General features: G+C 50.0%; 1 protein-coding gene across 2 annotated transcripts in view; it reads right to left on the bottom strand.

Annotated features, from left to right (window-relative positions):
- VPS13D (vacuolar protein sorting 13 homolog D) overlaps window positions 1-18021 on the bottom strand; it is a 2754556-nt gene that overhangs the window by 323926 nt on the left and 2412609 nt on the right. For both annotated transcript variants that reach the window (XM_086921894.1, XM_086921893.1), the window contains exon 61: window positions 10269-10418. In XM_086921894.1, the coding sequence (XP_086778020.1) occupies window positions 10269-10418 (150 nt within the window). The remainder of the gene's footprint in view (window positions 1-10268; window positions 10419-18021) is intronic.

Genomic DNA, 18021 nt, shown 5'->3' on the forward strand with positions numbered 1-18021 from the left:
TTATCACCGTGGCCACCGATGGTGGAAGCTGAAAAGGCTTTCCTTGAGACAGATTGCCTTCCACGCCCCACCAAGACAGATCCGCTGCAGTTTCTCTGGAGATCTTCACTGACTCCCCGAGATCTCCGTTGTGCTGATACCACTGCCTGCGGAGGCACCACTGGAGTGCCCTCATGTGCCAGCGTGCATGGTTGACCAGGAGAATGCAAGAAGCCATCAGACCGAGCAGGCGAAGGACCTTCAGGACCGGAACAACCGCTCCACTGTGAAACAAAGGAATCATCTCCTGAATGTCGCGAATCCTTTGAGGAGGAGGGAATGCACGACATACAGTAGTGTCCAGTACCGCATTTATGAGCAGGTTGCGCTGGGAGGGCACCAGGTGAGATTTGGGCACGTTTATCGAAAAACCCAACCTGAACAACAGCTGCGATGTCTCTTGCAGGTGATGAAGCACCTTCTCGGGCGACTCCGCCTTGATTAGCCAGTCGTCCAGATACGGGAATACGGGTATCCCCGATCTCCTGAGATGTGCAGCCACCACTGCCATCACCTTGGTGAAAACTCGAGGCACAGTAGTAAGACCAAACGGAAGGACCGCAAACTGGTAGTGTTGCGATCCCACCGTAAATCGGAGATACTTCCTGTGCGACTTCAGGATTGGGATGTGAAAATACGCATCCTGCAAGTCGATCGACACCATCCAGTCTTCTTCCAACAGCGCTTGAAGAACCTGCGCAAGAGTGAGCATTTTGAATTTCTCCTGCTTGAGATAGAGATTCAAAATCCTGAGGTCCAGGATTGGACGTAACCTGCCATCCTTCTTGGGGATCAGGAAATATCGGGAGTAGCATCCCTGACCCTTTTCCTGCTCTGGAACCACCTCTATCGCACCTTTCTTGAACAAAGCCAGGACTTCTTCATGCAGGCAAACAAGGTGGTCCTCCGAACAAAAACCCTGGCAAGGAGGGTAATTGCGAGGGAACTCCTGGAAAGGGAGAGCATACCCATTTTCTACGAGATTGAGAACCCAAAGATCTGATGTAACCGATTCCCAATCCCGTAGAAAATGAGTAAGCCGACCCCCCACCGGAGCCACATGATCCAGAATGGCGGATCTAGGGCTGCTTTGCTGCAGGGGGAGGGGGTTGGTTATTAGAGGAAGAGGAGGAGGAGGAGGAGGAGACCTGGCGTCCACGACCACGGCCCCTTTGCTTTCCTCTGTAGGTTTTATACAGAGGATTCTGACGCTGCTGCTGCTGCTGCTGTCCCTGGTTGTAGGGACGAAAATTGGGTCTGCCAAAACCCTTGTACTTACTAGCCGCAGAGCCCCTCATCTGAAGGCCCAAAGACTTCGCCGTAGCCCGGCTGTCCTTGAACCTCTCCAAAGCTACGTCAGCCTTCTTGCCAAAGAGGCCTGTCCCATCAAATGGCAAGTCCAACAATGTAGACTGAACATCAGAAGAAAAATCAGAGGACTTAAGCCATGCGGCCCTTCTTGTAGCAACAGTAGAGCCCATAATTCTGGCAACAGAGTCCACCGTGTCCATACCACTCTGTATAACCATACGAGCTGCAGCCTGAGTATCAGCAACCACCTCGTTAAAGTTCTTCCTATCGTCCTCCGGAAGCTTAGGAGAACGTTGCTTAACAGAGTCCATTAAAGCATGAACGTACCTCCCCAAAAGGCAAGTAGCATTGGTGGACTTCAAGGCCATGCTACCTGAGGAGAAAATCTTTTTTGCAGACTGGTCCAGTTTCTTAGAGTCCTTGTCTGCCGGCACCTGAGGGAAAGAGCCCGCAGCCCTGCTGGAACAGGCGGCCTGCACTACCAGACTCTCCGGTGCAGGATGCGAGGAAAGAAATTCAGGGTCATCAGGAGCCACCCTGTAACGCCTTGCCACAGACCTGGAAACCGCAGGAGCAGACAAAGGTCTCTTCCAGACCTCCTTAATTGGTTCATTCAATGCATCTGTAAAAGGAAGAGTAGGCTCCACAATTGAAGAAGGCGAATGCAAAACCTCCGTAAGGATGTTGGGCTTGTATTCAACTGTGGGCAAAGTCAAGCCTAGCAACTCTGCAGCCTTCTTAATAACAACATGATAGGGTGCCAAGTCCTTAGAAGGAGCGTCTGAAACGGTTGGCAAACCCCACTCAGGAGAAAGTTCCAGGCCACTTGCATCTTGAAGGTCCTCAAAACAATCCCCCTAATCTTGCAACTCCCCTTCCTCAACCTCGGAGTCCAAACACTCCTTCTCCTCCAAGAGGCGTTGAGCCCTGCGCCTCGACCACTCCATACGGACCGAAGTCGATGGATCCGGCAACGACTCCGACGGCGCCGGAGCCGACGTCGAGCGAGGAGCCGGAGGACGGGAAGCACCACGATCTGAATCACCACGAGGCCGATCCGGAGTCGGCGAAGCCGCATGCGAAGTCGACGACCTCGGCGGCGCCGTACCGAGCCAAGGAGTACAAGGCGTCGGCATAAACGGCATAAAGGGGGCCGGGGCATAAGCCTGGGGCACACCCAAATTGAAAGACAAAGGACCCATGGGACCAACATGCGCACCAGAGGGGTACATTGCCCTCGAGTAAACACCAAACATGGCGTTTAAAAACTGCGAGGGATCCTGACCTGGACCTGGAAGGGGTGGGTAGTAACCCAAAGGCCGCTCCGAAGGAGGCTGGTCTGGCAAAGGCGCACCCTGGCCCTCTTGCTCTTCAGGCTCCACAGCCGGAGTCGGTGCTCGAGGAACCTCTTCTTCATGCACCGATGAATGGTGCGACTCCAGATCCTGTTCAGGCTCTTGTACTGGAGAACCAACGTGAGAAAGAGCCGGTGAAGGAGACAGGAAGTCCTTGTGGTGTTTACGTGACTTCTTCCTCGAATCCGAAGACTCCTTGCCAGAGTGGTGTCTGGAGTGATGTTTACTCCTCTTATGCTTCTTTCTCGAGGAGCCCGAAGCATGGCCCGAGGCCGACTTGGATCCGGACCTCGACCTCCCTCTGGACTTCGATCTCTCTCTCGACCTCGACTTGCCCCTCGAAGCCGACCTCGACTTCGACCGCGACAGCTGTCTCGACTTCGAGCGCCTGGACACTGACCTCGAAGACCTTCCGGCTTCCCTTTCCTTCACCTTTGCAAGCAGAAGCTTCGCCTCCCGCTCACGCAAGGCTTTGGGGTTCATCTTGTCACAGGAACGACAGTTCTTAACATCGTGACCTGAACCAAGACACCACAGACAGTCGGAATGCGGATCGGTGATCGACATCATCCGGGAACAGGAACCACATTGTTTGAAACCTGTCTTCCTCGACGACATCTTCGGCGTTGAAGTGAACTCCAACAGAGAAACAGAATCAGCTAAACAGCGAAAAGATACAAAAGTATCGCAGAAGATCCCAGAAACCGTTAGCGTCGACGACGCGGAAAAAAGGGAACTGACGTCATCACGCCGACGTGGTCCTTATATGGAGTCGGTGACGTCAGACGGAGTCGCGAGCGATGCCGTGCTCCTATGACGTCGTCCACGCCGGCGTGCTACGAAGAATTTTCCGAACGTTGCTGGCGCAAGGGGGATATTCACAAGGTGAGGAATCCACACGGCAGATGTATCTATCAGAAGGGGTTGGCTCCAAGTCCACTCCTAAGTGTCCCTAATCTTTAAAATTCGAATCGCAACTTTCTCCATAGAAGTCAATAGTGATTCCCGGCTGTGTTTAGACACTGCAAGCGTCCCCCGTGGGTCTCCTGCGTCCCTATCTTGGGTGGTTCCTGGTTGCCCCAGTGATTCTACAGGTCCTAGGCCTTGTCTCTATGTCCCTCGTGGTTCTTATACCACTTTCTTAGTCTATGGTTTGTGACGCCCCTAGGGCTAAACGTATACTGTGCTAATTTACTGGGTGCTACATAGGTTTACTGTATGTACTTTTGCCTCTAGCCTCATAAAGAGACTAGAGGGATGTGTTTAGATTAAATACATATATTTTATATATATACCTGGTGTGGTTCTCCTTTCATTTGGTCATTACATGAGATTATGGACTGGTAAAACCAGCTGCTTTACATTCCTTCAAGATTTAGCCTGAACGCTGCTCTCCACAGCTACCACTAGGATAGCTTTCTATAAGGTTGTCTTTAACCTACCATCAATAAGGGGTTGTTTGGACTGGTGCAAGGTGCCCACTAGAATAGAGGACAGCATATGCCAGGCCAACTTCTCACACCCAACAGATCCAACCGCCCCATCCCCTACTGGAATCCCCACCCCCTCTCAGTCTCCCTGCACAACAGGACTAAAACCTCCCGCCATCCCCAACATGCAAGAGTGTCTGTCGCCCACCCTTAAGTAACTTCGGGAACATGAGCAACCCCACTCCCTAAGACAACCTTACAAAATACTCATTCTCCGCCCAGGCCAAAACACAAGTCAATTACTGTTCTGGGCCTACAAATCAGATATAAGGCACAATTCTTAAACAATCGCCTGGACCATTTGCCCGACTAACAGGAAATATGAATCCTCAAGCAAATTCAAATAAAAACAATACATTTGACATGGCCCAAAATTACCCGGTCGGGGGCCCGAGGCCAGAGGAGTCTCTTCACATACATCCGAGTTCAGCGTCCCACTGTGGGACCTTGAGCGTCTGAGTCAGAATGTGGAGGGGAGCATCTTTGCTGGCGCCAATCATCAGTTCCATCAGCAGCGGATGTGACTTTAAGCGATTTCTTGCCAACACTGCGCCAGCCGTCGAGCCAGTCCCAAGCATCCTCCGGTCTAGTGAAAAACCACAGTTTGCCGTTTGATTCCACTCTTAGGTTTTGCAAGGAACAACATAGCATATTTGATCACCTGGTCTCTGAGGGCCCGTTTTACATCCAGGAAACTGCAGCGCTGTTTCCGAAACCTCAGAGTAAAATCTGGAAAGAACGTTATTTTGCTATTCTCAAAGTTCAGTGGGGGAGCCGCTCTTGCGGTCTGCAGGATAACATCGTGGTCTCGAAAATTAAACACCCGTGGGGAAGGGGGGGGGGGGGGTTGTACTTGGCTTCGGATGGCCCCCTGGCACACGGTGAGTTCTTTCAATTCAAAGGAAAGGCCTCGTGGTTGCAGGTGCTTAAGGACAAGCTCTTCCACGAACAGATCAGCAGCCTGCCCCTCTGCGAGCTCCGGGACACCAAGAATGCGGACGTTGTTGCGCCGCATTCTGCCTTCGTATTTGTCTAATTGTAGAGCCATTGCCTCGTGAGAAGTGCACAGTTCGGTCACCTGACTTTTAAGAAGGGTAGTATCAGTGACAAGTTCCTTGGTGGTTGTGAGAAGTTGGCCTGATATATGATGCTCACTAGTTCTAGTGATCACCTTGTATCAGTCCAAACAACCCTTATGGTGATTGGTTGTTAGTTAACCATATAGACCAGCTATCCTAATGGTAGCATGGACAAAGCAGTCTTAGGCTAAACTCTTTTGGCATGTGAAGCCAGCTGTTTTACCACATATAACCACTTGAATACCAAGTGAAAGGACACCACACAGGTTGTTATGAAAATAAACAATATATTTATTAACTAACATACACCTCTGAACTCTTTATGAGATCAGAGGGCTAAGCACATGACAATCTCTTAGGAAAAATACGTTTAAGTTGCACAAATTACAATGATGCCCTAGGGGCACGACAAACCATATACTAAGTAAGTGAAATGTGAAAGTCGATAGAAGGAATGGAGCTGTCCAGAGGCTGTAGGATCGATGGGACCACACTACCCTAACTCTAGAAAAGTAATAGGAGGCCCACGGAACGCGTGTGCAGAGTGTGAACTCACACGCGAGATGCGTAACAGTGTCTATGGACAGTACAGTTTAAGTAAAAGGTGAGTACGGAGAATCCTGACTATGTAGGACTAAAACAACTGTGAAACTGGACACTAGGAGAGTCAATCTACCCTTGAGCACCGAAATGCTCGTGTTACCTCACCCACAGGCTGCGGGTGCATAGGTGCGAAGTCGTGTCGGGTTTCGGCGTTGAAGTCTATGGAACCTGGAAGAAAAGATGCTGCAGGCGATCAGGAGGAAGATGTCCGGTGTTTCAAGGGTGGATCAGTGAAGAGGAGAACCTGAAAGCAGAGGGGACAATGTTCAAAGTCACTAGCCAGTGACGAGTGGAACCAGGAGTGGAACCAGATGTCGTTGTCGCGATCAGGTGAAGAGTGGACGCTTGTCTCTGCAGCCACGTGGACCAGGTGGTGTCTTCGATGACCAGGATGGAGGCACGAGCTGTCCCACGCAGGCTCTCGCTGTCGGCGGTGTCAGATCCGGATTTGGAGTCAACAGGCCTTGGCAAAGGCAACCCACGCGGTGAGTGGAAACAGCGCCTGGAGTGGACCAGGAGGGTCCGGGGTGCTCCTCTCTTGGAAGGGAGCAAGGGCCAGTCTGGAGCAACCGGACCAGCAGTGAAGATTTCAAGGTTCGTCGTCTAGGAGGCCACTAGCCAACCGGCAAGTGACCAGACAACGCGTCGAGCAGCAAACAGGCAGAAGGGCTCCACGCAGATCTTGTGGATGCTGGACGGCTGGTCTTCGGTGCAGGAGCTGCTCGGGGTCGGGGCTTCTCAGTCCCCAAAGCACTTGGACGAGGTTACCTCAGAAGTCGTGCTGGAAGCGAAGTGCTGCTTCTTTCAAGATGGCCGGTCCCACGTGTCTCGTCGCACCGACGGATCTCAGCTGTGCTGCAGATGTAGGTAGAGGTCGGAGAGGTCTGGGAATCCGGGTCCCGTCGGGCTCTGAAGTCTGGATCCTCGAGGGAAGACGACAAAGGGAAGCCGCTGGACGCTGATGGTGCCTGCTTGTGCAGGGTGGACACTCCTTGCCCACAAGGGAGATTTCTTCAGTCTTCAGTTCAGAAAGTCGAAGTCCAGAGTTTCTTGTAGAGTTTCAGTTCAGGATTAATCTAACTTGGAATGGGACCAGCTCCAGCCTTTATCCTGCTAAAGGGGGCTGTACTACGACTAGGTCCCTCCTATGGGTGGGACCAGGAAGGGGGGTGGTTACACCCCCTATCCTTTGTCCGGTCTTGCGCCAGAGCTGAGGCTGGAGAGCCCGAGGAACTGGTTTAGACCGGTGTATGCACAGGGACACCTTGTGTGCCCCAGGCATGTCTCATTTCTTTCAGCCCTGTCCTACCCAATACACAAAATCCTGTCTGGGGTGGTGCTAGCACCTCCCAAGGCAGGAAACCCTTTGTCCAAGTCTCCCTCGCTGGAAGGACTCGCAGCAGCAGGAGGTCAGACTTGTGTCTGTGGTGGCAGCACCCATTTTGTGATGCTGAGGCTCGGGTTAACTTTAACCGGGGTTCACAGTTAGGTACATGTCGTGTCCCTCTAGAAGGGTGGAATGCTACCCCCGTCACCAGAATTGGGGAGGGGGTAGTATTCCAATTCGTATGACATCTTACTCGACATGTTTTGATAATGCTATGCCAAAGTTAGCAATAACCGCAAGGTTTATAATGCACTTAAGAGTATATGGTATAGCGTTATCATGGAAACAGCTAAAGGACTTGGTTCCGAAAGCTGTAGACAGGCTCAGCTCATGCCAGAGCACTATCTCACATAATTCCAAGCACTCTGCCTCCAGGATTGTTAAGGCCTGCCATAGGATTGACTTATAGGAGTACATGTGTCCATTTTAGGTTTAGATATAGGTATACTATATCTAAATCAAAGGGTGATTACACCACCTTGCCAGCTGATTGATCAGCCAGTTGTCAGATTTGGAGGGCCAGCCAGGGGTGGCATAATACATGCTGCAGCCCCTGGTAGGCCTTGGGTTCACTTATGCCCTGGGTACCTATGGTACACTGTACAAGGACTTACAAGAGTGACCCAATACCAATTAGTAAATGCACCTAAGGTACATGGATGTCAATTTAGAGAGAGAACAGCTAGGCTGTGGGTCTGATTAGCAGGCCCACAGCCAGGGAAAGTCGTAAACCGGTGAAGCAAAAAGCAAAAATCTGGGGTGACCATAGGATTGCAGACCCTACTCTCCTACAGTGGTGTTCTCCACTGTGCCCACACACTCCGTCATTTTCCTCATATCTTCACGAATCAGAGCCACCTCTGTTGCAACTGTGTCTATCCGGGTCTCGAGGGAAGTCTGTACCGTTGCGATAGCCTCGAAGATGTCTTTGTTCGTGGGTTCAGTGGCCTCGCCATGGGCCGGCGGCTCCCCCGATCCTCTCCTTGTTGCTTTTGCCATGCAAATGTTTCCAATTTGACCTGCGTCGCTGTGCGACCGCTGGGTCCAGTCGCCATGTTTTGTCCGTCCCAGTGGCCGCAACACAGAGTAAGGGTGCAACCTTTACTCACCGCCGCCTACAGTGGACCCTTCCACTCGGCCTGTCGGTTTTGGTGAGTGGCACCCCTGTCTGCAAGTCAATATCGCCACCCCACGGTGACCACCGCAGCGCAAAGGGTCCCACAAAGTCCAGCACTGCACAATCTCTAAGCGAATCAGATCATGGCAGCGCGACTTGAGCCAGATGGTACCCCCAATTAGCTGGGCTGCTAGATTTCCCCCACAACCTGCTCCAAAAACAGGGCCTCACACAAAATGGCTTCTTGGCGGGAGGGCCTGACAATTCAGCACATGACAAGATACGGTGTGCAAGGGCTCCTCCCAAACGGTCCCTGTTTTCCTCTGTGCAGGCTACTCCTATCGAGCGCACTCTATGGGTCCCACTCAAGGGGGGGCAGCATTGATCGCCCGCCAACTAGGCCAGGCTCCAGGTATCGCTGGGTTCAGTCGGTCCTTCCCCAGCAGTCGACCACATCAAAAGGGCCAGGCGGCTCCTCAAATGTCTCCTCCGCTCGCTCCGCAGGGGCACCTGCGCCAGTCGGGCAGCTGGATCTCCACCGGGTCTCGGGAACCTTACACACAGTCAGGGGGCAGGTAAGACACAAATCACCCCCATGCATTGGGTCACAGAGCCGGATATAGCGCTGCAAGATCTCCTGGCCCAATGATTCAAGATGGCGGATCCGAAAGTCTGGCCCCAGCCGACGCTAAACCCACGATGTCTGCCTCCGTGTCCACCAACCTGCAGAATCACCACTCTTCGGATTCGTCAGTGTCGGCGACGCCCAAGCCGCAAGCACCGCTCATCAATCAAACGCCGCTACGACTGGGACCCAGGCCGGAGCCGCGGTGTTGAGTGAAGTCTGCCTGCCGAGGAACGACACTCCTCCTCTGCACGATCACAGCGAGCGGATCTTTAAACGTCCCTCACCTCGCACAGTTTCCACGGATCGCTCCCAAAATGCTTCCACTGCACGCCGGTCACCAGCAAGTTATGCTCGTCCCCTCGAAGAGCGAAATCGGCTGAAGCGGATGGAATAAATCGGATGATTCAAGAGTGGCACCACGGAGCTCAGCTACCGTGCGGCCATTCCCGTTGGCAGTTGGCTACGCTCCCTGATTTCTCCATTCTTGAATAATAGTCAGACAGAATCTCCAGTTCTCTGGCCGACAACTCTTTTTTTGTTCTTCGGAAGACTTGTCAAGTTACGTACTTTCAGAAAGGTATGCCCTTTTCGCACACTTTAATAGTTAGCTCAGAATTTCTTAAACTGCCAACCTCAAATGAATGCTTTTAAGATTACTGGAATCTGACCGACTATCTTCTAAGCTAAAGCTAAGCACAACTCCTTCACCCAACCAGGAGCATTTTCAAACTGCCTGGGCCCTCAACTTCTAGGCGTACCGCCTATATTGGTCCACCTCTCTCTGCCACAAAAAGAGCCAAGGCCCTGTAAAGCTATGCAGCTGGAAGGATCTTGGAAACTCTTAACTATTACTAGCTGCTTCAAAGTAACAGTATGTGTGGACTGCTCCCTCTGCAGGTAGTCAATAACTTTGACAGAATACCTTAAGCAGTGTGGGCAGCATAGAACCAACATACAAATTGCACTTACTTTGTGGGTGATTTAACAACAGTTTTTGCCCATAATTATTTGCAATAGCCGTCTCAATAGTTGTCTCTTGAAGAGACAACTTTTCTAGAAACAATCAGCATTCTTGGTAGCTCCCAATTTGTTTTGTTCCAATGGAGCCTCACATCCAGGGGCATGGTATCTTCCAGTAGAGTGGCCAGTATTAGTTTTAAGGAATATCAATTCTGAAGACTCAGGAAAAATACACAATACAAACATCCTTTTATCTTGCATTATTGTATACATTTTTTAGTAAAGACTGATTACATTACCTTGTATAAATGGGTGAGTGCATTCTTACTGGGAAATTTCATTGCATTAATCTGAACAGCAGGCCCAACCTCTGCTGGCTCATCTTCAGTGCTCCTTGGACTGACATAAAGCAGCACTGACTGAGTGGACCCAAGAAGTTGATTATCCACCTAAATAGCAAAGAGAATGAAAATAAAAGGAATAACAATTCTTATAAATAATATATTTCATAATTATAAATAACAATTAGATGGTATTACTAAGTACTGTTTAATTTACTGCAGTATACTGGAAAAGTAATGTAAAAAGAAATCAAATTTTAATTTCGGAGTGTAAAATAAGTGTATAGCCATTATCACTTCATTACTCTTAGTCTGCCAAATCGTTCCCATTATCAGCTACATAAGTGTTCATGCACCTAGTGAAGGGATTGAAACTGCTTAAAAACTTAATTTCGAACTTAGCACGTACCAAATGCACATCGTATCTCAACCGTCAAATCTGTAGCAATCATCAGTGAAGAGGTGCGGGGCAACTGGGACGCAGAAGCATACAGGCCAACGCACTCCAATTAAGTTTGTCTTTCACTACATAACAGAGAAGCACTGTGGCCCCATATAGCCTTCTTGTATTTAGAGCATTGAAACTCTAGCCTAAATGGTTGTGACTCTAATTCATACACAGTTACTTAATTTTGGTAACACTGTCTGGGGGATACTGTATCTAACTACAGATTTCACACCTTTAGAATATTACCCAGGTGCCAGACTAGACATTTTCACAGCAGTGTTCCAATATACCAGCAAGTGGCATAGTGTAACTCCACATAGGCCTTGTTCTGCCACAGAAATGACAGGACAGAGCAAACAAGGACCAAAGAACAAGTTACTTAGCTTCGGTAACGATATATCTGTAAGAAACAGTAGTTAGTATTAGATTACTTACCTTAGAATATCCCCAGGCATCAGACTGGATCTGGAAACTTTTGCGTAGCAATACCCCTGCGCGTCGGTAGGCGTCGTCCGTGGCTCCGCGTCCATCTTCGGCGTCGTTAGCGCCGGAATGACGTCGCCGGAGTACTTAGACGCCGCCCTCGTGGATTGGTGTCACTACAACGCATGCTTTTACATCGCATGCCTTTACAACGCGGTTTTTACCACGCAGTCCATTACAACGCATAATGCTTTTAGGCGCTGGATAGTGAATTATTTAATTTACTATTCCAACTCCAGTCCCCGTGGATAGCAGGGAAGGTGTTGGATAGTAAATTAAATATATTCCCTATCCTAGAGCGCCCCCCAGCGCAATGCGTTGTAATGGTATGCGTTGTAATGGTTGCGATGTAATGGTAGTGCGTTGTAAAAAATGCGTTGTAAGTGATGTTCCCCGCCCTCGCGCGTTGACATCAGTTCTTATACACAGCTTTTCCGCGCCAGATACGCAGAGCCATGATAGAACCAAAACTGGTGCCATGAAATTAGGGCCCTGAAAGGGGATGACCTTAACCCTAGATATCGGTTCGCAGAACGGGGAGGATGGGTGGGTCGGTAAGGAATCTATCACTAACTAATGTCTCTTACAGATATATCGTTACACAAGTAGTAACTTGTGCATCTGAAAGAGATAAGTTAGTGATAGATTCCTTACCTTAGAATAGATACCCCAGCAATACCAACCCCGGTGGTGGGTCTGCGAACCAATAATCACACCAGAAAGTCCTGGAGGACGGAACGGCCAAAGAAGCCATTCCTCCGGACTTGACTGTCCAGGCAGTAGTGTCTTGCGAACGTGTGCAGCGAGGCCCACGTAGCTGCCTGGCAAATGTCCTGTAAGGGGACTCCTTGGCCCAGGGCAGTTGTCGTTGCCGTGGCTCGAGTGGAATGAGCCCGCAATCCAGCAGGGGGCTCCTTTTTGGCCATGGAGTAACATGCCTGAATACACAAGATGATCCACCGTGAAATGGTCCTCTTGTGTACCGCCTTTCCCTTCTTCGCGCCTGTAGGAAGGTGGATATCTGACTATGGTTGCCCCCAACTTTTTGCCTGGTGTTTAGCTGGTTTTTCGACTTAGTTGACCTAGGGCCCTGCTATTCAGGGCCCCAGGCCCACTGCTCTCTCTGTAAAATGAATTCCATGTACTTTAGGTACATATCTAATTGGATACTGAGTCACCTTATCAGCCCCTGTACAGTGTACCTTAGGTACCCATGGCAGAGGTGCACCCAGGGCCTACCAGGGGCTGCAGCATGTATTATGCCACCCTTGGCTGGCCCTCCAAATCTGACACAACTGGCTGATCAATCAGCTGGGGCAAGGTGGTGTAATCACCCTTTGCTTTAGATATAGTATACCTATATCTAACCCTAAAATGGACACATATACTCCTATAAGTCACTCCTATGCAGGCCTTAACAACCCTGGAGGCAGAGTGCTTGGAATTATGTGAGATTGTGCTCTGGCATGAGCTGAGCCTGTCTACAGCTTTCGGAACCAAGTCCTTTAGCTGTTTCCATGATAACGCTATACCATATACTCTTAAGTGCATTATAATCCTTGCAGTTATTGCTAACTTTGGCATAGCATTGTCAAAACATGTCAAGTAAGGTGTCATACGAATTGGAATACTACCCCCTCGCCAATTCTGAGGGACACGACATGTACCTAACTGTGAACCCCAGTTAAAGTTAACCCGAGCCTCAGCATCACAAAATGGATGTTGCCACCACAGACACAAGTCTGACCTCCTGCTGCTGGGAGTCCTTCCAGCGTGGGAGGCTTAGACAAAGGGTTTCCTGCCTTGGGAGGTGCTAGCACCACCCCAGACAGAATTTTTGAATTGGGTAGGACAGGGCTGAAAGGAATGAGACATGCCTGGGGCACACAAGGTGTCCCTGTGCATACACCGGTCTAAACCAGTTCCTGGGGCTCGCCAGCCCCAGCTCTGGCGCAAGACCGGACAAAGGATAGGGGGTGTAACCACCCTCCTTCCTGGTCCCACCCATAGGAGGGACCTAGTGATAGTACAGCCCCCTTTAGGAGAATAAAGGTAGGAGCTGGTCCCATTCCAAATTAGATTAATCCTGAACTGAAACTCTGCAAGAAGAAACTCTGGACTTTGACTTTCTACACAGAAGACTGAAGAAATCTCCCTTGTGGGCAAGGAGTGTCCACCCTGCACAAGCAGGTACCATCAGCGTCCAGCGGCTTCCCTTTGTCGTCTTCCCTCAAGGATCCAGACTTTAGACCCGACGAGACCCGGATTCCCAGACCTCTTCGACCTCTACCTACATCTGCAGCACAGCTGAGATCCGTGGGTGCGACGAGACACGTGGGACTGGCCATCTTGGAAGAAACAGCACTTCGCTTCAGCACGACTTCTGAGGTAACCTCGACCAAGTGCTTTGGGGACTGAGAAGCCCCGACCCCGAGCAGCTCCTGCACCGAAGACCAGCCCTCCAGCCTCCACGAGATCTGCGTGGGGCCCTTCTGCCTGACTGCTGCTCGACGCGTTCTCTGGTCACTTGCCGGCTGGCTAGTGACCTCGTAGACGACGAACCTTGAAATCCAATCTGCTGGTCTGGTTGCTCCAGACTGGCCCTTGCTTCCCTGCAAAGGAGAAGCACCCCGGACCCTCCTGGTCCACTCCAGACGCCGTTTCCACTCACCGCGTGGGTTGCCTTTGCCAAGACCGGTTGACTCCAAATCCGGATCCGACACCGCCGACAGCGAGAGCCTGCGTGGGACAGCTCGTGCCTCCATCCTGGTCGTCGAAGACACCTCCTGGTCCACGTGGCTGCAGAGACAAGCGTCCACTCTTCACCTGATCGCGACGACGACATCTGGTTCCACTCCTGGTTCCACCCCAGTCACTGGCTAGTGACTTTGAACATTGTTGCCTCTGCTTTCAGGTCCTTCTCTTCACTGATCCACCCTTGGATCACACCGGACATCTTCCTCCTGGTCACCTGCAGCATCTTTTCTTCCAGGCTCCATAAACTTCAACTCCAGAACCCGACACGACTTCGCACCTATGCACCCGCAGCCTGTGGGTGAGGTAACAAGAGCATTTCGGTGCTCAAGGGTAGATTGACTCTCCTAGTGTCCAGTTCCACAGTCGTTTTAGTCCTAACTAGTCAGGATTGTCCGTACTCACCTTTTACTTGAACTGTACTGTCCATAGACGTTGTTACGCATCTCGCGTGTGAGTTCACACTCTGCACACGCGTTCCGTGGGCCTCCTATAACTTACCTAAGGTTAGGGTAGTGTAGTCCCAGCGATCCTACAGGCTCTGGACAGCTTCATTCCTTCTATCGACTTTCACATTTCACTTACTTAGTATATGGTTTGTTGTGCCCCTAGGGCAACATTGTGATTGTGCAACTTAAACGTATTTTTCTTAAGAGTCTTGTCATGTGCTTAGCCCTCTGATCTCATAAAGAGTTCATCTCATAAAGAGTTCAGAGGTGTTTGTTAGTTAATAAATATCTTGTTTATTATCATAACTACCTGTGTTGTGTCCTCTCATTTGGTATTCAAGGGTGTGGTAAAACAGCTGGCTTCACATGCCAAAAGAGTTTAGCCTAAGACTGCTTTGTCCATGCTACCATTAAGATAGCTGGTCTATAAGGTTGACTTACAACCAATCACCATAAGGGTTGTTTGGACTGATACAAGGTGATCACTAGAACTAGTGAGCATCATATATCAGGCCAACTTCTCACACTCAGGACCATGGCCCCGAACTTTCTGATTTCCAAAAGGGTAACCACAACTATAACTGCACTGAATTGCTTTTTCCAATTACCTTTTTCCTTACATAGGAAAAGTATTGTGAGTAATTGGGCCCAACTGTAGATATTGCATTTACTGTGAATTTCTCCTATTGCAAAAAGTATTTACCTTGCACCTGAAATGCTTGGTCTAAATATTTATATAAAAAATGACTATTTTTCTAATCTGCTCTCAACTTCCTTGGGTGTGTGTATCATGTACTGCCTTGGTGTGTAGAACAAATGCTTAGAACTACCCTCTGATAAGCCTAACTGTTCGAACACACTACCACAAAAATAGAGAGTTAGTAATATCTGCTTTTGCCTCTGTAAACCAATAAGGGTCTCTTCGACCTCTTTGAACACCGTACCCCATTGAGGTGCCCTATATAGAGAGGTGGTTTTCATACACTCTCCCACAGAAAAAAGAGGGAGGGATGCCACGAGGGCGGGAGTGGAGGGAGGAAAGGAAATCCCCCAGCCGCTAGTGACAGAAGGATAACAGTTAAGGTAAGAAACAATGAAGGTGATTGGTGGCCCAGGTGAAAAAGACCAAAAAGAACAGCAGACACAACAGGTACCCCATGAATACGATGAGAGACAGGTATAAAACAGGCACAAGAGGACTAGACTCTTTGAGACGAACTGTCACAGGAGCACGTTAAGTCTGGAGTAATGTAACTGAGGCCTGAACACTATGAACTCAAAGAGGTTGCCTGCCTGAGGCACTAGTAGAACCCATATGGACAGAAGGACAGAGAAAGATGAAAGCAAAGTTCTAATGAGGGATTCAAAGACTAAGAGTAGCTCACTTAAATGCCTTTGAGGCATACAAATAAGGTCAGCGGAAACGGGGAACAAGGCTATAGTGCAACCGCACAACATAAATAGAATACCTGCCACAAAGTAAGCACTTGGGCAGGAAAAAATGGAAGCTGTAAATGAAGTCAAACGACAGACTCCAGGAGACCACAAAACAGTTCTAGACGGCTGGAAACGTAACCTGTTACCAACAGCATAAACATGACAAAAGGTACCTGCAGAAAGCAGGAACACCATACCAGGTGTATCCCTGAAGGGGAGAGAAGATCTCTGCCCTAGAAAGGCAGGAAAGAGTCAAAACAAGTGGAAACAACAATCCCCGACAACCGTAGTACAATAATCGAGTTAAGACTCAGTACCACCATGACTAACCCTGAACCGGTATAAAGCTGAGTTGGCATGCACGCCAAAAAGGGAAGTGCATCCAAAGGCATGTCGATCAAAGCAGTTTGCACAGCTCTATGAAAACATGGAAGTATGCAACCATGTGCGTTGACGTAGAGCAATGGAAGAGGCCATAGCCAGACCAACAGAATCAGTAGTATCCATACCACAGAGGGTACTAAGATTGGCAGCTCGCTGCCCATCTTGTACAAGGGTAACAAGAGAATTCTGGGTTTCCTCCGGAAGGGAAGGCAAGAGGCACTTCACAGAGTCCTACAAGGCGTGGGAGAAGCGGGCAAGCAGACAAGAAGTGTTTAGAGAGTAAAGAGCAGCGCTAGCAGAAGAGAAAATACACCTACCACAAGCGTCAAATTTCCTTGCCTCCCTTTCCGGAGGGACAGGGGAAGAAAGTCAATATTCTGCGAGGCTAAAGCAGCCTAAACCACAAAGTTCTCAGTAGAGGGATGTCTAAGTAGACAACAAGGAAACACGGGCCGGGCGATGCCTGTGAGAAATTGAGCGACCCACAGGGAGCCCTGTTTCTGGTTCAGTCCAAGCACCCAAAAGGATATAAAAAAAGACAGTCACTATAAGGAAGTGCAGGCTGAACATTAAACTGGGCAGGGTGTAAAACACCAATTAAGGGGTCTGTTGAAAACTCCACAGAAGGAAGGTCCATCAATGTGGAACTGGCCTCAGTTGCCAAACCAGGCAGACACAGGAGGCTAGCGAAGATTCTATGCCACTGGCGTCAGCCAAGTTAAGTAACCAGCCAGATGGCATATGGGGTGATACCTTGTCCTAAATTGGAGGAGGACACACCATACCATCTGTAGTACGTCTACAACCATGGCCCTTAGAATTTAAACCCTATAGGAAGAGAGTCTGAGACGGTCAGCTCCAGCGACACCGCATCCGACGCCGTAACGGAAGCCGGTCGACTCTGAGAAGCCGAGGCTTCGACGTCGGAAGGTGTTTCAATCGGCATCACCGGAACACCATCGGACCCCTAAGATGCCGATATCGGAGTCAGCAGACCAGAAGTGGGAGCAGAAGGTGGAAGCCAGCAACAGGATGTACACCAGTGCCACTGAGGTGTCAGACACAGGAGGCCAACCTGAAGCCTAGGGCGCACATGCAGGCGGAGTCACAGGCACAAACACATGCGCGTCCATGGGGCACGAAGGTGCTCCAAAGGGAGGTGACAATCTAAGAGCAGAAAGAATAGTGTGAGAATATTATCTCATCTAGGTCAAAGACCCCCCTGCCAGGAAAGGTGGTGAGAAGCGGGCGCACTTATGCATAAGCACTTCTACAGAGCAGTGGGGATCAGTGGTAGGCCATGAAGGTGGGACGTGCCGCAGTATGCTGCGAGCACCGAGGTTTAACTCCAGGCATTGAAGGTGAATGACGCCCACTGGAACGGCTCATAGAATGGATTTGAGTTTGGTCCCTAGAATGCTTAAGGGACCGAGGACAATGAGAAGACTTTGAAAATTGTGACACCCATGCTGCCACAAGCTTCATGCCACATTTACTACGCTCCTTCAGTCTGAGCTGTTGACATGTTGCACTCGTCGTGGTGCTCACCCAGACACCACATACAAATCGAGTGAGGATCAATGGCGGACATTTGTAGACCACAGGACTCACAAGGCTTGAACCCTGAGGGCATCGAAGAAATTCACACTGCTCCAACGATGAGAGACGTCAAGTAGGCCAAAAATGGCTGGAGGAACTGCAGTGTGGATCTGAGTGTTAGCGCGGAAAAGAAGTAAATGACAGCGCGTCGGCGGAG

The sequence above is a fragment of the Lissotriton vulgaris genome, chromosome 5 (assembly GCF_964263255.1).
Source record: "Lissotriton vulgaris chromosome 5, aLisVul1.2, whole genome shotgun sequence".
NCBI classification, from domain to species: Eukaryota; Metazoa; Chordata; class Amphibia; order Caudata; family Salamandridae; genus Lissotriton; species Lissotriton vulgaris.